General features: G+C 45.5%; 3 protein-coding genes across 3 annotated transcripts; 1 reads left to right on the top strand and 2 right to left on the bottom strand.

Moving 5' to 3' along the window:
* Window positions 1-9,133: 9,133 nt before the first annotated feature.
* On the top strand, window positions 9,134-11,494 carry LOC112097367. The gene is made up of 2 exons (XM_024182566.1): window positions 9,134-10,731; window positions 11,047-11,494. The coding sequence occupies exons 1-2, from the start codon at window positions 9,134-9,136 to the stop codon at window positions 11,492-11,494; spliced, it is 2,046 nt and encodes a 681-aa protein (XP_024038334.1).
* Window positions 11,495-16,900: 5,406 nt separating this feature from the next.
* LOC18039169 (tropinone reductase homolog At2g29330) lies at window positions 16,901-18,185 on the bottom strand. Its single transcript, XM_024182565.1, has 5 exons — window positions 18,106-18,185; window positions 17,789-17,999; window positions 17,407-17,623; window positions 17,197-17,309; window positions 16,901-17,095 (listed from the first exon to the last, which is right to left on the bottom strand). The coding sequence occupies exons 1-5, from the start codon at window positions 18,183-18,185 to the stop codon at window positions 16,901-16,903; spliced, it is 816 nt and encodes a 271-aa protein (XP_024038333.1).
* An 850-nt stretch (window positions 18,186-19,035) lies between these two features.
* On the bottom strand, window positions 19,036-20,396 carry LOC18039168 (tropinone reductase homolog). Its single transcript, XM_006429086.2, has 5 exons — window positions 20,254-20,396; window positions 19,946-20,153; window positions 19,539-19,755; window positions 19,345-19,451; window positions 19,036-19,244 (listed from the first exon to the last, which is right to left on the bottom strand). The coding sequence occupies exons 1-5, from the start codon at window positions 20,343-20,345 to the stop codon at window positions 19,068-19,070; spliced, it is 801 nt and encodes a 266-aa protein (XP_006429149.1). The 5' UTR covers window positions 20,346-20,396; the 3' UTR covers window positions 19,036-19,067.
* Window positions 20,397-20,810: the final 414 nt, after the last annotated feature.

Below are 20,810 nucleotides of genomic sequence, written 5' to 3'. Positions count from 1 at the left end.
TTTATTAGAGTCAATTAAGGTATGAGATTTAGTTAACTTAGTAAAGTATCTTTTATTTTAGGAATTTTAAGATTTAGTTTCCCATTTTTAAGTTAACTTAGGGAAAGTATATTTTATTTCCATTATAATTGTGATTTAATTTCATTTTTTAAGTTAACTTAGGGAAGTGGGTTTCTTCTATTATAAATAGAGAGACCTTGTCATTATTTTAATAACTTTTCAGACTCAATTATTCAATAAACTTTTTATTCATAAACTTATTTTCTCTATCTTTACAATTATGCTTCGTTGGTTGGTGTTAGAGCAAGTTCGCTTGTCATCATGGTACGACCACACGAACAAAGGAATAACCATCCTGAAGACGATGATCAAGGGATGCAGGCACGGTTTGTGGAGGTCGTCAGACAGGCGGCCGTAGAAGCAGCCTTGCAAGCAATGGAAGATGTCTATAACCCGAGATTGCTGGTGATAGAGCGGGCACTCAAGGGTCTTAGACTTTCCATGCAAGAAAACCAAGAGAGACGCCAACAGCAAAGGGCTAATCGTGAGGAAAGAATTCAAGGAGTCAATCACGATGAACAACCGCAGGATTATGACAATGAAGAGGTTCGACAGGGTTTCAATCTTGAAATGGTACCTCAGAACCTAGAACTTGCGAGGCGAGTATAGTCGCGCATGCGTGAAGACTTAGACAGTGATTCAGAAGAAGAAAACGCTGAGGATTATGATAGGAGGCATGGGAAGAGTTCAGAATACAAGATTAAAACGGATATTGCAGATTTTTATGGTGGGATGCATGTCAAAGAATTTTTAGATTCGATATTGGATGTAGAAAATTTCTTTCAGTAAATGAGGATTCCGCAGGGTAAAAAAGTTAAGCTTGTGGCATTTAAATTGAAGGGCGCAACATCCGCATGGTCGCAAAACGTCCAAAATCAAAGAAGAGTTGCGGGAAAGCCACTGATCAAATCGTGGCCTAGGATGCAAAGGATTATGAAAGAATATTTTACAGCTGGCGGATTACCAACTGTAGTTGTACGTGAAATATCAGAATTACAGGCAAGGAAATCACAATGTTGATGAATGTATGGACGAATTTTATCGTTTCCATACAAGAAATAATATGGATGAACTAGAGTTTTGAACAATTACAAAGTATCTTGGCGGATTGAAGCAAGAGTTGCAAGATGAAATCATAGACGTGATTTGGGATATGGGTACAACAGTTGCTAGGGAAAAGAAGTTACAAGAACAGAAGCAACATGTTATTTCTAGAGCTCAATAGACACAACTCACTGGTGTGCAGAATAGACCAAACAGTGTGGGAATTGAAAACAAGCAAAAAACTTGGCATGGTAATAGTCAAGTACAACAAACAGTGCAGCAGTAGTCAAGGCAGTCGCCGCCTAGATAGCAGTAGCCACCTAGACAATAGAATAATCCTTATGCAAAGCCTATACCGAGTAAGTGCTTTAAGTGTGGAGAACTAGGGCATAGATCGAATGATTATCGTTCTAAAAATTTGAATTTAGTAGAGGTTGAAGTCGGCAAGGCAGAGGTGAATAATGTTGAAGATGAAGGCGATGAGGAGGGCTTAAAGTTGAAAACAGATGAGGGAGAGTTGTTAAATTGTGCAGAAAATTTTATTGGCGCCAAAATTTGAAGAGGATAACCAGCGCAATAGGATTTTCAGAACATGTGGCACCATCAATGATAAAGTATGCAATGTGATAATTGATAGTGATAGTAGTGAAAATATTATTTCCAAGGCATTAGTTGACGTGATGGGACTTTCAACAGAAAAATATCCAGTACCCTAGAGAATCGGATGGATAAAAAAAGGGATAGAAATGCAAGTGACAGAAGTATGTCGTGTTCTTTTTTCCATTGGAAAGATTTATAAGAGTGATGTGGTGTGTGATGTAGTAGATATGGATGCGTACTATCTTTTATTGGGGAGACCTTGGCAATTTGATATGGACGCAGTGTATAGAGGAAGGGATAATGTATACGAGTTGTAGAATAGTAAGAAAGTTCGTTTAGTGCCTTTGACAAACAAGAAGAAAAATCCTAAGGCTGAAGGGAAGAATTTTCTAGCTATTGTGAAGGGACATTTAGAAAAAGATTGTGATGGTTGCAAGAAACTACAGAAAGAAGATAAGTTTGTAATGACTTCTATTCCTGGAGAAGTACAACCATTGTTAGCTGAGTTCGCTGACATTAGCCCATCAAAGATGCCAAAAGGGCTACCGCCTTTACGACATATCCAGCCATATAGACCTAGTCCCAGGCGCAAGTTTACCTAACTTGCCCCATTATCATATGAGTCCTCATGAGCATGCGATTTTACGAGGACAAGTTGATGAATTGTTATAAAAGGGCTTCATTCGTAAGAGTATAAGCCCGTGTGTTATTCTAGCTTTCCTGGTACCAAAGAATGGTGGGAGTTGTCGCATGTGTGTGGACAACAGGTGGATTAATCAGATTACAGTGAAGTATCATTTTTTTATTCCAATGTTTCGAGATTTGCTAGATCAGTTAGATAGTGCCCGGATTTTTTCGAAAATAGACATGCGCAGTGGGTATCATCATATTTGGATTAGGTCTGAAGATGAGTGGAAAACATCGTTCAAGACAAATGAAGGGTTGTATGAGTGGCTCGTGATGCCTTTCAAATTATCTAATGCATCAAACACTTTTTATGCACTTAATAAACCAGGTTTTTAAACTTTTCTCTTGCAAATTTGTTATAGTATATTTTGATGATATTTTGGTGTATTCTATTGATGTGGTGACGCATTTGGAGCATTTGAGAATGGTTATGGAGGTGTTGCGAAAGAATAAACTTTACATTAATCGGAAGAAGTGTAGCTTCTTACAGAGTAATGTGGAGTTTTTGGGTTTTATAATTGGTACGAATGGGATTATAGCTATTGAGTTGAAGATACAAGCTATTAGAGAATGGCTTACGCCTAAACAATAAGTGAATTTAGGAGTTTTCACGGGCTAGCAACATTTTATAGGAGGTTCATTCGCGGTTTTAGCACTATAGCTGCACATATTACGGAGTGCTTGAAGAAAAGAAAGTTCGAATGAGGAGAAAAAGAAGAGTCGAGTTTTACTTTATTAAATGAGACATTGTCCACCGCTCCTGTATTAGTTTTGCTAAACTTTGACAAGTTATTTGAGGTCGAGTGTGATGCTTTTGGCAAGGGAATTAGGGTTGTTCTTTCCTAAGAATGATGCTTTTGGCAAGGGAATTGGGGTTGTTCTTTCCTAAGAATGGCGACTAATTAAGTATATGAGTAAAAAGTTGAATGAGGTGCGGCAGAAGTGGTCTACTTACGACCAAGATTTTTATGCCATCCTTAGGGCGTTGAAGACATGGGAGCATTATTTGATTCAAAAAGAGTTTGTATTGTACAATGACCACCAAGCACTGAAGTACTTTAATAGCCAGCAGAACTTGAGCAAGATGCTTGCAAGATGGGTGAATTACATGCAGAAGTTCACTTTTGTTCTTAAGCAGAAATCTGGGCAGCAGAATAAAGTGGCAGATGCACTTAGTAGGTGAGCAACTTTACTAGTAACTTTAGTCAATGAAGTTACTAGTTTTGAGTGCTTAAAGGAGTTATACGCTGAGGATGACGATTTTGCACATATTTAGGATTGTTGCATCAATCATCAGAATGCAAAGGATTTCCTCATTCAAGATGTGTACTTATTCAAGGCCAACCAATTATGTGTGCCTCAAAGTTCTTTAAGAGAATAGATTATCCGTGAGTTACATGGAGGAGGATTGGGCAGACATCTTGGACGAGATAAGACCAAAGCACTTGTGGAGGAGCGTTATTATTGGGCACAATTGATGAGGGATGTGCGCAAGATTGTGTAAAGGTGTCAGATTTATCAAGAGGGCAAAAAACATACACATAACACAGGGTTATACATGCCACTACCTGTTCCAGACAATATTTAGTTGGACTTATCCATGGATTTTGTATTGGGATTGTCACGTACAAGGATTGGTCGTGATTCAATAGTGGTGGTAATTGATAGATTTTCGAAGATGGCGAACTTTATTGCTTGTAAGCAGACGGAAGATGTTGCTTCAGTGGCGCATTTTTTCTTTCGTGAGATAGTACATTTGCATAGTGCTCCAAAGACTATTACTTATGATAGGGATGTGAAGTTTATCAGCAAATTCTGGCAACACCTTTGGGATAAGTTTGGCACACAGTCGCGGTTTAGTAGTGCCTTCCATCCCCAGACGGATGGTCAAACGGAGGTGGTCAATCGCACTTTGGGAAACATGTTGCGCTGTGTTCGTGGTGACAAGCAACAAAATTGGGAAACTGCCTTGCCTCAGGTCGAGTTTGCTTACAATAGTATGGTGAATCGATCTACTGGTAAGACCCCTTTTGAGGTTGTCTACATTTGTTCCCTACGACAGGTTTGTGATCTGGCTATCATGCCCGCAGCAGTAAGAGGGAGTAAAGCAGCGGATAATGTGGCAAAAAAACATATTCATGCCAAGGTACGAGCCCATTTAAAGGCTGTGAATGCTAAGTACAAGGGTGAGGCAGACAAGCATCGACGCAAGAAGGCGTTTCAAGAGGGTGATTTGGTGATGGCGCATTTGCGGCGAAATCGTTTACCTGGTATTCGCACTAAATTGGAGAAGCGCAAGTACAAACCATTTCGTGTCGTACGAAAGATTAATGACAACGCTTATGTACTCCAACTACTAGATAACTAGAATATCTCTCACATATTCAATGTGGTTGATCTATTCGAATACCCTCCAGATGATGAGGCACTGTACGAGCCAAACTCAAGGACGAGTTCTTTTCTAAATGAGGGGGACTAATGTAGGAAGTTATTTTAGAAATTTTAAGATTCTAGGATTTTATTATTTTAGGATTCTCTATGTTTGGGAGAAATACGTCGACGAGACCAAGCATAGTGAGCAGATATCTGATGGCAGAGTTCTGCGAACCGGTATGTCCCGTAAAAGCCTGGTGCGCGGGGGAACAGGAGCAGAAATATCCTGCTCATCCACGAGCACGTCATCCGCGAGGCCAATTTCCTGTAAGAGGCATAAGGCCATTCCGGCTAGAGGTCGAGAGGCGAGGAGACCCGGTCGACGGCAGTTGGCAAGACAGGCTCCCCAGCCCGAGAATCTAGGCACGACAGCCACGCTTTCCCCAGAACCGTGGCGTAACACGCAAGATCTCACAGAACCACGACAGCCACGCTTTCCCCAGAACCGTGGCGTAACACGCAAGATCTCACAGAACCACGACAGCCACGCTTTCCCCAGAACCGTGGCGTAACACGCAAGATCTCACAGAACCACGACAGCCACGCTTTCCCCAGAACCGTGGCGTAACACGCAAGATCCCGCGTTTACCCATAAGCAGCAGTCAGAGTCCCATACCGTCTCGAAAAAAGTGGAAGACTGGGATTCAGGGGAAGCCTATAAAAAGGTAGCCAACGAAGGTAAAAGGGTTAGCATTTTTTAGATTAAAAAAGAAAATTCAAAAGAAGAGAAAACGACGAAAAAGCCATAAGATCTGTGGCGAGCGTTCCCCGAACCTTCATATCTGACTTGAGCGTCGGAGGGTTTGCACCGGGAAAACAACCGGCGTACTCTGACTTGTCTGTGTGTGCAGGAACCTCTGGAGAAGAAGCCTCACGAGAAGACCTTCTGGTCGTGAAGAAGTTGATCGGGCAGAAATCCTGGTCGTAGAACGAGGAGAACCGGAATCCCGCATCAACATTTTGGCGCCGTCTGTGGGGAGTAGAGCAAAAAGCTTCTGTTGATAGCAAGGAGAGGGGTGAAGCAAGTGAAAAGCGATGGAGACAGGAGGAAGTAGTGCACAAGGGGGTGATAGGAGGCTTAACGATTCCGTGACGCTGAGGGAGATAGTCAGTGAGGCACGGGAAAAAGTCATGTTCGACCGGATGGAACGGATGGAAAAGCAGATGGAAACCTTGACAACCATCCTGCATGAGCTGCGGAGCGAGCGAGGGGTAACCCAAGAGGGAAGGGTGAGAGGCGGTGGAGTGGCACCAGGTCCCGATAGTGCGGGGAGAAGTCAAACCACCGGGAGATTTGGTGGTGAGAGGGGTAACGTACCTCTGCGGGGAGAATTTCATAGAGAACGAGAGCAGTCCCCGGCAAGACAGACTGGTGACGAGGACGACGGGGTGGTGAATGCAGAGGAAACAGAGTTGAGGCAACACGTGCATGATGTAGAGCAAGAGCGGGATCAAGTTGCAGCACGTGACCCTGGTCGTGCAGTGCAGCTGGAGGAGGAAGTGCGCAGACTAGCGCAGATAATTGACGACATGCAAGGAAGGAACAGAGCCCCTGGTTGGAGGATAATGCTGGACGGAGAATCACCGCTCGCAGCAGAGATCATGAAGGCAGTTATTCCGAGAGATTTCCGCCTCCCAGACCTCAGATACTCGGGAAGAACTGATCCGCTGGTGCACATAGAGTGCTTCAACGACATAACCGGGGTACAAGGATTATCTCAATCCCAAAGGTGCAGGGTGTTCCTACTCTCCCTTGAGGGACGTGCACGAGAATGGTACAAGAAACTTCCTCGGGGCAGCATTAAAACCTTCGAGCAGATGTGCCAGAAATTCGCGGAGCAGTTTAGTGGGGCAATGGCACCGGAAGATGACATGATGGAGCTGAAAAGCATGAAACAGGGGGAGCAAGAAACCCTTCGGGAATTCATCAAGAGGTTTCATCGGGCTGTCCTCGACTTGGGGGCCTTCAACCACCCTCAAGCGTTAAGGGAATTGAAGGAAGGGGTGAAGATAGGAAGGCTGTGGTACAATTTGAGAAGCCCAGCGATTCAAACGTATGAGCTGCGTACGAACAAGCTAAGAGAGACATCGAAATTGAAGAGGAAAAGGCTGCATGGATTAAGACAGACCAGTTAGAAGGGTTGGGGAGGAAAGAGAAGAAAGCATTACCGGGGAATGGACCGATCAGGAGGAGGAACCACCAGGCCTCCAGTGGTGGAGCAGGAGGTCGGGTAACTGCTTACCAGCCTCATCAGAGGCCACCACAGTATCAGCGCAGCAGGGCGCAACCTCCTTGTTCCCCAGCTAGGGAGCCTTGGAGAAGGCATGAGTCGGCATCTGGTGGTCTTCCCCACGATAGCAGAGCGAGTAGACCAGAAGTACTTCCACCGCCCCCAACTCAGAGCGGGGCAAACAAAGAAAGAGCAGTGTACCTGATCGACCAGAACCCGGACTATGGGCGGTACACTTCCTTGAAGATGTCCCTGGATGAGGTGTACGAGGCCATAAAGGATCGAGGGCTGCTGCACCTCCCTACACCAATAACAAAGCTACCCAACAGGAGGGATAAAGGACATTATTGTAAGTTCCATGGCACTCATGGCCATACCACAGCAGAGTGTAGAGATCTCAAGACCCAGGTCGAAGATTTGGTGAGAAATCGGTACCTGGACGAGTTTATAGATGGGACCTTCCCGATGGTGGCCACAACAGGTGAAGGGGAGCAGAGTATTAGAAACTTGAGGCGCGAACAGCCCGCAGTAAGAATGATAGCTGGGGGCCCAACATTGGCCGGAGATTCCAACAGATCGAGAAAAAATTATGCTAGGTACGCCATGACCAGTAAAGAGGTACTCTTCAGCACCCCAGCAGCCAAACGAGCAAGAGTCAGGCAAGTGCCGATCATGTGGACGGATGAGGATGAGGAAGGGATTCTATACCCCCACGAGGATGCTTTAATCATCAAGGCTACTGTCGCTAGCAAGAAGTTTGATCGGATACTGATTGATACGGGGAGCTCAGTTGATGTGTTATTTAAGTCAACCCTGGAAGAGATGGGAATAGCCGACCGGAAGTTGGAATACACCAATACCTCCTTGAAGGGGTTCGGAGGAGGGAAGCTGGTCCCTCTGGGCGTGGTCGGGCTGCCTATCACAATTGGGAGCTCCCCGACAGAAAGAACAATGATACTGGACTTTGTCGTAGTGGATGAAGAAAGTCCTTACCAGATGATCCTAGGTCGGCCATTTTTAAGGATGAGCAAAGCGGTGTTGTCCAACCATTATCTGGCTCTGAAGTACCGGGTGAATAGGGTAGTAGGAGTGGTACGAGGAGACCAGAGGATCGCAAGAAGCTGCTACTCCTCGGCAGCAAGGGAAGCACTGCAGATAACATCCCTCGATACCCGAGTGGAAAACAAGAAGGGCAAACAAGAACCTGTAGAGGATCTGGAAACAGTAAGCCTGGGACCAGAGAACCCGGGAAAGACGATCAGAATCGGGTCGAGACTTAAGGGAGAGCAAAAGCAGGAGTTGGTGAAATGCTTATAGGCTCATGCTGATGTATTTGCTTGGACACATGAAGATATGCCAGGGATTGACCCTGAGGTAGCATGTCATAAGCTGGCAATAAAGAAATGTGCCCGGGCAGTAAGGCAGAAGAGGAGGTGCTTCAACCAGGAGAGGTATGAGGCTATAAATGGCGAGGTGGAGAAGCTCTTGAGAGCAGGGTTCATTCGGGAAGTCAGTTACCCTGAGTGGATATCGAATGTGGTGTTGGTAAAGAAGGCAAACGGCAAGTGGAGGATGTGTGTAGATTTCACAGACCTCAATAAGGCGTGCCCAAAAGACAGCTTCCCTTTACCAAAGATCGATCAGCTAGTAGATTCAACGGCTGGACATGGTCTGCTTAGCTTCATGGACGCATTCTCGGGATACAACCAGATCCCCATGTACGAGCAGGATGAGGAGAGCACGGCTTTCATCACTAACCAAGGTTTGTTCTGTTGCAGGGTAATGCCGTTCGGTCTCAAAAATGCTGGGGCCACCTATCAAAGGCTGGTGAACAAAGTCTTTAAGCCGTTGATTGGGAAAACCATGGAGGTGTACGTGGATGACATGATCACCAAGTCCAAAATCCCGAAGGAACATGTCAGACACCTCGAGGAGACATTCGAGCTTTTGAGGAAGTATAAGATGAAGCTCAACCCGGAGAAGTGTGCTTTTGGGGTCGAGTCGGGAAATTCCTTGGATTCATGGTGAGCCATAGGGGGATTGAAGCAAATCCCGAGAAAATCCAGGCGATTGTGCAAATGACGTCTCCTCGTAACCTGAAGGAGATGCAGAGCCTCGCGGAGAGGTTGGCGGCGTTGAGCAGATTCATATCTAAGGCTACAGATAAGTGTCAGCCATTCTTTCAAGTGATAAGGAGGGGAAAGAAAACAGAATGGACCCCAGAATGCGAGGAAGCCTTCCGGAACTTGAAGCAATACTTGCAACAAGCTCCGCTGCTGTCCACACCAAGGGATGGGGACAAGTTATATCTGTATTTGGCGATATCAGATCGGGCCGCCAGTTCTGTTCTGGTGAGAGAGGAAGAAGGAGTTCAGTATCCGATATACTACACCAGCAAGGCCCTGCTCGACGCTGAGACCAGATACCCGCCGTTGGAGAAATGGGCACTTGCCCTTGTGGTTGCTGCTCGGAAGTTGAGGCCATATTTTCAAGCATTCCCGGTCTCAGTAATAACAAACCAGCCATTACGTCAGACTCTGCACAAGCCAGATGCCTCTGGTCGGCTCGTCAAGTGGGCTGTAGAGCTGAGCGAGTTCGACATAGACTATAAACCCCGTGCAGCGATAAAAGCCCAGGCAATGGCCGATTTCATAGCTGAATTCACAGAGCCCGAAGTATGCTTAGATCAACAAGATGCGGTTATAGGCAATGACGAAACTCAAGTATGGCAGGTGTCTGTGGATGGGTCATCAGGGGAGCGGGGTTCAAGAGCAGGGATTGTCTTGGAAGGCCCAGAGGGGGAGGAGATCTCTTATGCTGTAAAGTTGGAATTTGCAGCCACGAATAACCAGGCAGAGTATGAAGCCTTGATAGCAGGTCTGGAATTGGCTAAGGCCGTGAAAGCAGACAGAGTTAATATCAGAACTGATTCCCAGCTGGTTGCGAATCATGTCAGTGAAAGATTCCAACCAAGAAAAGAGAAGATGGAGCAGTACCTGAAGATAGTCAGGCAGATGATGGGGAAGTTCGAAACAGTGGAGGTGATACAAATCCCCAGGGAGCAGAATAGTCGAGCAGACATTTTGGCTAGGATGGCAGCAGTAGCCGACCCAAAAATACCAAAGGCGGTCCCTCTGGAGGTGAAGTCCAGCCCAAGTATCGATCAGAATTTGGGGGTGTTGCGGATAGAACAAAAACGCTCGTGGAGGGACCCGATAGTTTCATACCTTAGAGACAGGCTATTACCACCAGATAAGCTGCAAGCTCGCAAGATTAGAGCCCAGGCCTCGAGATACACGATGATTGATGGGGTACTGTATCGGCGAGGATATACACTACCGTTCCTTCGGTGTCTGGATGAGGACGACGCGGATTATGTACTGAGAGAAGTAAATAAAGGAATTTGCGGAAATCATTCTGGCGGGAGATCCCTGGCCCACAAGGTTCTAAGGCAGGGATATTTCTGGCCGACAATGCACCAGGATGCGCAAGAGAAGACCAGGAGTTGTGTAAGCTGCCAGAGTTTTGCAAATTTCTCTAACCAACCACCAGAGAAGCTCACCTCCATGACATCCCCCTGGCCATTTGCTCAATGGGGAATTGATCTGATCGGCCCATTGCCAAAGGCACGAGGAGCAGCAACACATGCAATAGTTGCTATAGATTACTTCACGAAGTGGATAGAGGTAGAAGCCCTTAGCAGGATCACAGAGAAGAAAACAACAGACTTCGTGTGGAGCAACCTGGTCTGTCGATACGGGATCCCTTATGCCTTGGTAACGGATAATGGCAGGCAGTTCGATAATCACAGCTTCAGGGAGTTCTGCCAGAACCTCGGGATAGAGCTGAAGTATTGCTCGCCTGCTCACCCTCAATCGAATGGACAAGTAGAAGCAGCCAACAAGACCATCAAGAGGCTTTTGAAAACCAGGCTTGGAGCAAAAAAGGGTGCGTGGGTTGACGAGCTGTTAGGTGTGCTATGGGCATACAGAACAACCCACAAAACCGCAACTGGGGAGACACCGTTCGCTTTGGCTTTCGGACATGAAGCGGTCGTGCCGGCTGAGATAGGGATGCCCACACACCGGACAGGTCATTTCAATGAGCAGGAGAACGACGAGCAGATATGTTTGAATCTTGATCTGCTAACGGAAAGGAGGGAGCAAGCGGCCGAGCGATCAGTCATTTACCAACAGAGGGTTGCTCGGTATTATAACCAGAAGGTGAACATACGGCAATTCAGGGTCGGAGACTGGGTACTGAGAAGAGTGAATCAGAGCACCAAAGATTCGACTCAAGGAGTGCTGGGACCGAATTGGGAAGGGCCATATAGAGTCAAGCAGATAGCGGGACCCGGAGCTTACAAGCTGGTTCGCACGGACGGCCACGAGGTGAAACGCCCATGGAACGCAGCACACCTCCGAAAATACTTCCAGTGAGACTTGTTGACATTTGAAAGCTATTTTTGCTCATGTTCATTATCGTTTATCTTTCACGCTTTATATCCAAACAATTTCATGTAAGCCGAATCCTGCCATTAATAGAACGTCGAGGAATTTCTTTCGCTTGAAACCGAGGAAATTATCCAAGGCATGAAAAGGCTCACCAAGTCTCAAAGCCTGCCTTATGGCGAGACAGAAGCCAAGTATGCCAGGATCTGCTCGGCCACGAGAAGGCGAGCAGAATCCCAATCCTCGAAGAATCCAAGGCATGCAAAGGCTCGACAAAGTCTCAAAGCCTGTCTTATGGCGAGACAGAAGCCAAGCATGCCAGGATCTGCTCGGCCACGAGAAGGCTAGCAGAATCCCAAGCTTTGAAGAAATTATCCAAGGCATGCAAAGGCTCATCAAGTCTCAAAGCCTGTCTTATGGCGAGACAGAAGCCAAGCATGCCAGAATCTGCTCGGCCACGAGAAGGCTAGCAGAATCCCAAGCTTTGAAGAAATTATCCAAGGCATGCAAAGGCTCACCAAGTCTCAAAGCCTGTCTTATGGCGAGACAGAAGCCAAGTATGCCAGGATCTGCTCGGCCACGAGAAGGCGAGCAGAATCCCAATCCTCGAAGAATCCAAGGCATGCAAAAGCTCGACAAAGTCTCAAAGCCTGTCTTATGGCGAGACAGAAGCCAAGCATGCCAGGATCTGCTCGGCCACGAGAAGGCTAGCAGAATCCCAAGCTTTGAAGAAATTATCCAAGGCATGCAAAGGCTCATCAAGAATCAAAGCCTGTCTTATGGCGAGACAGAAGCCAAGCATGCCAGGATCTGCTCGGCCACGAGAAGGCTAGCAGAATCCCAAGCTTTGAAGAAATTATCCAAGGCATGCAAAGGCTCATCAAGTCTCAAAGCCTGTCTTATGGCGAGACAGAAGCCAAGCATGCCAGAATTTGCTCGGCCACGAGAAGGCTAGCAGAATCCCAAGCTTTGAAGAAATTATCCAAGGCATGCAAAGGCTCACCAAGTCTCAAAGCCTGTCTTATGGCGAGACAGAAGCCAAGCATGCCAGGATCTGCTCGGCCACGAGAAGGCTAGCAGAATCCCAAGCTTTGAAGAAATTATCCAAGGCATGCAAAGGTTCACCAAGTCTCAAAGCCTGTCTTATGGCGAGACAGAAGCCAAGCATGCCAGGATCTGCTCGGCCACGAGAAGGCTAGCAGAATCCCAAGCTTTGAAGAAATTATCCAAGGCATGCAAAGGCTCATCAAGTCTCAAAGCCTGTCTTATGGCGAGACAGAAGCCAAGCATGCCAGGATCTGCTCGGCCACGAGAAGGCTAGCAGAATCCCAAGCTTTGAAGAAATTATCCAAGGCATGCAAAAGCTCACCAAGTCTCAAAGCCTGCCTTATGGCGAGACAGAAGCCAAGCATGCCAGGATCTGCTCGGCCACGAGAAGGCGAGCAGAATCCCAATCCTCGAAGAATCCAAGGCATGCAAAGGCTCGACAAAGTCTCAAAGCCTGTTTTAGGGCGAGGCAGAAGCCAAGCGTGCCAGGATCTGCTCGACCGCGCGAAGGCGAGCCGAATCCCAGGCATTGAAGAATCCCCAAAGGCATGTGGCAAAACCATGAGCCAAGCCAGAACCTGCTCGTCCAGACAAAGACAAGCAGATTCTCAACCGAAAATTAATTCACACTTACAACACAAGAAAGTAATCAAAAACCATTTTTATTAATTTGTTAATAACTAACAGAGGGGATAATCTTCATCAACATTGTTCATTACAATACTAGAGATATATCAAGAAGATGGTGGATCAGTAAGCCCGGCAGCATCGGTTGGCTGGACCTCCACAGGTGCAGGAGGGGTATCACCAGTTGCGTCCGGGGGGGTGCTCGCCTCGCCAACATCAGCAGGGACTGCACAAAGAGGAGAGTCTTCCTCCTCGACCACGATCGGCTCTACCCCATCGGCATCTTCCTTGGCCGCCTCCTCGTCCATATGTTGAGCAACACCAACTGCAAGGTCGTCCATCTTCAGATCAGGGTGTTGCTTCCCAAGGACGGCCATGATGCAACGATAGGAATGCCGAAGTCCCTGGTCGTACTGGTGGTCAGCCTCCCTCTCCAAGTTCTCGACCTGAGCTCGGTGGGAGTCGCGGAGAGATTCGAGCTGAGCCTCATACATAGCCTTCTGCCTTTGCAGATCCTCCTTGACCTTGGTAAGCTCCTCCTCGAGGGAAATGGCTTTTGCTTGAGCAAGTGATTCTTGCTCTATCAGCTTCAGATTCTCGAGATTCAGCTCCCTTGCTTTCTTCTCGGCAACGTCAGCTCTGGTCGTCGCCGATTGAATATCCTCCTTTATCTTCCAGTCGTAGCGGCCAACCTTAGCCTTGTAATAGGTGGTCATGCAGCTGAGGTGGAAAGCGCTATGCTGCATGGCCCCCACCAGCTCACCCAAGGTGCGGCCATCAAAGTCCTCCAGGTCCTTCTTGCTCACGAGTTTAGTTAACTCATTGAGGTAAGGGACCAGGTGTTCTGCTCGGCTGTCAGGTAAGCGAGATCGAGGCCCGACAGGAGGAGAAGAGAAAGCAGGATCTGTGGCTGCTCCACTAGCTTCCCCGACTTTTACAGGAGCAGGAGGTAAAATCTTCAAGGGTGGGACCTGCTGCACGATGTTGGCCCGCTTTGTAGTAGGGGCATCCTTACTCTGGTCCCTCTTCGTGGTTGGAGGTCGGGAATGTTTTCGGGTCAGAGCCCCAATCACAGCGTCCTCCATCCTATGGCCAGGAAGTATCAAGCGAGACTCGAGCAAGTTGTATGTAGTTAACAGTTCTCGGCTCGAGCAGGAATTGGCTAGTACAGCCTCGACCCGTTTGAGCTGGTCAGGTTCAAGCGGGAAGTGGACACCCCAAGAAACTACAACACAAACAGACACTTGGTTAGAGACAAGCCAAAAAAAAGCAAGAACAATTATGGATGCAAGACATCTAGAGCGAGCAGGCAACCTGGGACCGCGAAACGGGGTGGGACACGACAATCCTTCCCGTCTATTTGTGCAACTTGACCCCAAGGACCCCCAGCAAAAAAGAATTTCCTCTTCCAAGTCCCACCACCACCGGTCGGAAGATCGGTTATGGGTTTCCGGCTCTTGGTGCTAGATTGGAAGTAATACCAGCCGGCATCTTTGGGGCTACTCTTTAGCTGGTACAGGTGCTTCACCTCATCAACCGTGGGCTCGCTTTGGCAACATCTGTCCCACAAGATGAACAGACCAAAGAGCACTCTCCACCCATTGGGATTCAGCTGACTAGGAGCTAGATTTAGCCCGTTAAGTATCCGGGCAAAGTAGGGTTGCAAGGGACACCTCAGCCCGTACTTAAAGCTCTCTAGAAACAGGGTAACGTATCCCCTAGGAGGCCGGCTGGGAGCATCCTTCTTTCCTGGGACCTTGAGAGGTATCTCACCAGGAATGCTATACCTAAGCCGGAGGTCATTGAGCTCATCAAACAAGGTCGTGCACGTCATGTAATCAATGGCATAATCGCGCGACAAGGCTCTGCCTCCTACTGTACCCTGTTCTTCTGGTCGTGATGTTCCAGATGGAGACACCTCACCAGAGTCACCTTCCCCATTCTCACTTAAGGTGTCCTCAGAGCCAGAAGGTCCCTCCTCGCCATTGCTTCTGCTCGTGGAGGTTGTTTGGGGGGACATCCTCCTAGCACTAATCCCGACACTAAACCTGACGGGTTCTAAGGGGATCCCGGGGTCAAAAGCAGGATCAGTGAGCGGACCGGGCAGGAAACTTAGTTCGTCGTCATCAATCTCAACGACTTTCTCCTTACCCTTCGACATTCCCTAAGCTCTAACCACAACACCACCAACTACTACCCAAACAGAAGAGAAGAGAAATTATCTACAACTATCCGAGACCAAGGAGATAGAAGAAATACCTGAAGTAATGGTTCAGTCGGTGAAAGTCAGAGATGGAGGCCTTTTATGCCGGAACTTCTTTGCCGGAGAGACAGAGACGGAGACGGAGTGAATGATGAATATGCCGTTCGAGAGGATTTGGTTTTCCTAAAGAGGACGGACTCTTGGGTTGCCAGCATTTAACGGCGCCAAATCCCGAGGGTCTCATAACCGTCGGTTTGAAATTCAAATTGAGGGGGGGATTTCTGCCACGTCACCTCGTCCGCAATTAAATGCGACATAACTCTTGGCAGCCTTTTCCAATCCCACGCGAGCGAGTACTAACGAGTTTCTACTGCTGGTCCACTACATTACCCAACACCAGAAACTGGGGGACCGGTGTTTGGGAGAAATACGTCGACAAGACCAGGCATGGTGAGCAGATATCTGATGGCAGAGTTCTGCGAACCGGTATGTCCCGTAAAAGCCTGGTGCGCGGGGGAACAGGAGCAGAAATATCCTGCTCATCCACGAGCACGTCATCCGCGAGGCCAATTTCCTGTAAGAGGCATAAGGCCATTCCGGCTAGAGGTCGAGAGGCGAGAAGACCCGGTCGACGGCAGTTGGCAAGACAGGCTCCCCAGTCCGAGAATCTAGGCACGACAGCCACGCTTTCCCCAGAACCGTGGCGTAACACGCAAGATCTCACAGAACCACGACAGCCACGCTTTCCCCAGAACCGTGGCGTAACACGCAAGATCTCACAGAACCACGACAGCCACGCTTTCCCCAGAACCGTGGCGTAACACGCAAGATCCCGCGTTTGCCCATAACGCAGCAGTCAGAGTCTCATACCGTCTCGAAAAAAGCGGAAGACTGGGATTCAGGGGAAGCCTATAAAAAGGTAGCCAACGAAGGTAAAAGGGTTAGCATTTTTGAGATTAAAAAAGAAAATTCAAAAGAAGAGAAAACGACGAAAAAGCCATAAGATCTGTGGCGAGCGTTCCCCGAACCTTCATATCTGACTTGAGCGTCGGAGGGTTTGCGCCGGGAAAACAACCGGCGTACTCTGACTTGTCTGTGTGTGCAGGAACCTCTGGAGAAGAAGCCTCACGAGAAGACCTTCTGGTCGTGAAGAAGTTGATCGGGCAGAAATCCTGGTCGTAGAACGAGGAGAACCGGAATCCCGCATCAACACTCTATTCTCTATTATAAGTTAACTTAAGGAAAATATATTTTATTTCCATTATAATTGTTATTTAATTTTTTTTTAAGTTAACTTAAGGAAGTGGGTTTTATTTATTATAAATAAAGAGACCTTGTCATTATTTTAAGAATTTTTCAAACTCAATTATTCAATAAACTTTTTATTGAGAAACTTATTTTCTCTATCTTTACAATTCTGCTTCGTCACCAACAGTTAAAAAAAAATGAGGTTTCTTTATTACTTATAACATTTAAGGAAAGATAGAAGTGCCTACCAGAATACAAAGAGATTGTTGCTAGTTCTGAGTTGGGTTAAATCCATTCACAGTCATTCCTCCATCCACCACACAAATAACTTGCCCTGTGATATATGAAGCAGCTGGGAAACAAAGGAATGCTACCAACGAGGAAACCTCGTCAGGCTCTCCAGGACGGCAGATTGGTGTGTGAGATACTAAGCCTTCCACAATTTTGTTTTTAGCAGGATCATGCTGAGAAAATAGAGAGTTAATCAGTATAGTCAGCCGATATTGAAGTGGAAATATGAAAGAGATAACATCATTAAAGTTTCACAGAACATAGAGATTTATACCCGTATAGCATCGCTCAAAGAGGTTCTGATAACCCCTGGGGCAATCGAATTAGCACGAATATTGTCCTTTGCCCGCTCACATTCCAAGTTCTTCGTAAGTTGATTCATGGCTCCTGTAAAGACAAATGTACGTAGAAAGTGTTTATATGCATATGTACAATTTCATATTTGTTCGAGTAATAGAAAACTTCCAGGTAGAATGATTCGTACCATTGTATGGACCATACAGAGGAGTAAGAGGAGCAGCTGTAACTCCTGCAACTAAGGAGATAAATACAATAATTCCATTTCCCGATGCTTTTAACAGAGGATGTGCAAGTTTAGATAGATGAAAAACGGACTCAAAATTTGTGCTTCTTAGAGTTGACATGTCCTCGGCTGTAGTGTTTAGTGCTTCTTTTGGCACAGCTACCGCAGCGTTGTTAACCTGAACAAAATTTTCACGTTATATACCAAAACCTGATCTGTTAAAAATTCAAAGCACTGGCATCTGAGGCCCGCTTTCGCGTGCAAAAACATGCAACCTCTTTATCGAAACTGAATCAGATTGCATATTAAGAGTTACATTATTAAGCTCTTAAAGAGGCTACACATCAAGTAAGTTAAGCTTCCCCTGGAAGATGGAGGAGACAGTCTCCATTAGCTTCTCACGCTGCTCGCGGGATGACAGGTCACATACTGAACCTGTCACTTTGAAACCTTTGAGTTGCCATTCCTGTAAACATTCGTTAAGCTCAGTTTGGTTACGTGAATATGTGTGGATAATTGCTCCAAATCCTGCTAATTCTTCGACAATGGCATGCCTAATTGCAATCAATCAATTTCCAGCAAATAAGCTCAAACTAAATATGCTGATAATAACCAAATAGAAAGAAAGAAATAAAAACATCATCAGAGTTACCCTATGACTCGTGTCCTCCGGTGACTAAAGCAGCCATTCCATCGAGAGACCATCTTTTAATTCTGCTAATGAACTTGTGCTCCCCCATGATTTTCTTCACGGTTTACTGAAAGCTTCAACTAAAGAAGTTTAAATGCAAAAAGCTTTTGACAGCAGCTAGCTAGGCTTCTTTAACTCTTGATCGATTTGATTCTTCAATTACTTTCTGGAAAAGGATAAAAGATTTTTAATTTTCTGCAATAGCGGTAAGAGCTGGAATTTTTTGAGAACCACAGATCCCAAGTAATCAAACTTACTGAAATAATTTTGTTCACTCGACCACCACACATAACTGGTACACCACACGAATGATGGAACATGGCATTAGTTTTGAAGAGATTATCTTTTACCTATACATTCTCTTTGGCAGTTGGTACTGATTATAGTTGACTAACACTTCTGGAAATGCTTGAGGTTACCTTAATTACTGGTTAGATGATCAACAGTAGGTGCCATTTTTTGTCTCTGCGGCTCAACTCTTCTTCTCCCATGTGTTGTGTCCATTATTTATTCAAGTCCTTAACCCAACTAATTCTGTCCTCAATGCACTCTTCATTAACATCCAATGATAGAAATTTAGATATCCACTTCATTATAATGAGAATCATGAAGCTTAATAGCTTATCTTATCCAAAAGCATAGAAACACAACGGTTCAATATTTCATAGCCACACGAATAAATTGGGAGTCATTTAAAAAATGTCTTTGTTTTTGTCTTTGCATGTACAGAAGCGGCGCCCCTTATGAATTTTACATTATGATTTTAATTATCAGCTGACAAAACGAAAATAAACTCAGAAAGTTCAAGATTTCTTATTAAACAATCATATTGTGACAATTTAGCTTAAAATGTTACAGCACCTGAAACAACATATTGCATAGAATATGTGTTCCCTCCCCTTAACATATGACAAATAAGTTAATTCTTAGCTCAATTGCCAGCTGTATACCCCCCATCAATCGAAATAACCTGCCCGGTGATGTATGAAGCGGCAGGCAAGCAGAGAAATGCCACCAGAGGCGAAATCTCGTTAGGTTCTGCACTGCGTGCGATAGGAGTTTTTGCTATTAGCTTTACATATTCCTGAACAAGAAGATCATTCAAATCCTGAAACAAAGAGTAGCTCAAAATGTAACCGTGCAACTTCCAAAATTTTCAGTATATGTACAGAATTATTTAACATATTGAAATTATGGGAGAATAGTACAGGTGGTGAAATCTGAGTATTGACAGCCCAAGGGGAAACAGCATTTACACGAATGCTGTCAGTTGCCCATTCGCATGCCAAGTTCTTTGTAAGTTGGTTGATTGCTCCTGAAACAGAATCGCACAGCAATAAAATTATTGATTTGTGAGTGAGCATTGGCATTCAAAGCTCAAAATTCATGACACGTTACGTACCTTTGGATGCAGCGTAGGCGGATAATCTTGGTATACTTATCGCGCCAGCAACTGAAGACATGAAAACAATACTTGCATTTCCTGATGCTTTCAAAAGGGGATGTGCAAGTTGACAGAGATGATAAGAAGACTCGACATTCGTGCTCATTACACTTGAGTACTCTTCCAGAGTATACTCTGTAGCCCCTTTCATCACAACTAGTGCAGCATTGTTCACCTGAAGAAACATAACCAGCCGCAGAAATCCCATCAAAGGTTTCGAAAAGAAAGAACCAATATAATTCATAGCTTGTAATCCAAGTCGGACTAATTTTTACTCCAATCTTGCAATTTCTTTAATTATGTAGGAACCGTACATATCGGTCTAAAACAGAAATACTAGTAAGGTCCTGAAGCTAGACGCTTACAAGGATGTTAAGCTTGCCATCAAAAACAGAAGAGACAGTCTCAATAAGCTTCTCCCTCTGGTCACCAAATGAAAGGTCACATACAGAGCCAGTTACTTTAAACCCTTTGCTTTCCCACTCTTGTATCCTCTTATTGATCATGTTCTGATCGCGGCCACATGTATGCACCAATGCTCCAAATCGTGCCAGTTCTTCAACAATTGCATATCTGATACAAAGTTAACATAATCAATCAATCCAAATAACGCAGAAAATAACTAAAGATTGAAACAGAACTTGTGAGTTTGGAGAAAGTTACTATTACTAACCCAATGCCTCTGGTACCGCCGGTGACCAGTGCGGTCATGCCCCTCAGTGACCATTTTTTGTCTCCGAAAACGGGCTCTGCAGTTTCTGCCATGATTGTTTCAATGTTGTTAAATTACCAGTAGTCTAATTACTTCAGCTCGAAGTTTGGCTAAAAGGCTTTAAACACATTCAATTTACTTGATAAAAATATTTTGATATAATTGTCAAGGTCGTATAAGAGAATGCAAATAAAACAAATCAGAAACCTCGAAAAGAATCAAAAGACCGGCCTTCCAGAGAAATCCTAGCGTAAGAATTTGTCTTTTCCAGTTCCTTCAATTTTTTTCCTTTTTATTTTACTCCCCGACTGTAGCAAGACTTGAAACTTTTTTCTACCAACCAGCTCGACTGAAAAATTATTAACTAGTTTCCATGATCACATTTTAAACTTTGGAAGCGGGACAACGCATTAATAAAACTTTTACATAAAATCTTAAGTGGGACAATCATGTTTCGTGTCATTAACGTGATTGAGAATTTGATGCCGCCCAAAAGCCAGGCCTTCATGTCATTACCA

This window comes from Citrus clementina, unplaced genomic scaffold, assembly GCF_000493195.1.
Source record: "Citrus clementina cultivar Clemenules unplaced genomic scaffold, Citrus_clementina_v1.0 scaffold_6, whole genome shotgun sequence".
NCBI classification, from domain to species: Eukaryota; Viridiplantae; Streptophyta; class Magnoliopsida; order Sapindales; family Rutaceae; genus Citrus; species Citrus x clementina.
This window is presented reverse-complemented; position numbering and strand designations above follow the sequence as displayed.

Bases quoted from the DNA above. Each gene is read 5' to 3' on its own strand.
- LOC112097367 (XM_024182566.1), top strand. From the start codon at position 9,134: ATGACGTCTCCTCGTAACCTGAAGGAGATGCAGAGCCTCGCGGAGAGG. The intron at 10,732-11,046 runs GTGGATAGAGGT...ATGGGCATACAG, and splicing joins GCTATAGATTACTTCACGAA to AACAACCCACAAAACCGCAA.
- LOC18039169 (XM_024182565.1), bottom strand. From the start codon at position 18,185: ATGGGGGAGCACAAGTTCATTAGCAGAATTAAAAGATGGTCTCTCGAT. The intron at 17,624-17,788 runs GTGTAGCCTCTT...AATTTTGTTCAG, and splicing joins GGAAGCTTAACTTACTTGAT to GTTAACAACGCTGCGGTAGC. The intron at 17,096-17,196 runs GTATAAATCTCT...CTATTTTCTCAG, and splicing joins CTTTGAGCGATGCTATACGG to CATGATCCTGCTAAAAACAA.
- LOC18039168 (XM_006429086.2), bottom strand. From the start codon at position 20,345: ATGGCAGAAACTGCAGAGCCCGTTTTCGGAGACAAAAAATGGTCACTG. The intron at 20,154-20,253 runs GTTAGTAATAGT...ACTTTGTATCAG, and splicing joins GGCGGTACCAGAGGCATTGG to ATATGCAATTGTTGAAGAAC. The intron at 19,756-19,945 runs GTAAGCGTCTAG...ATGTTTCTTCAG, and splicing joins ATGGCAAGCTTAACATCCTT to GTGAACAATGCTGCACTAGT.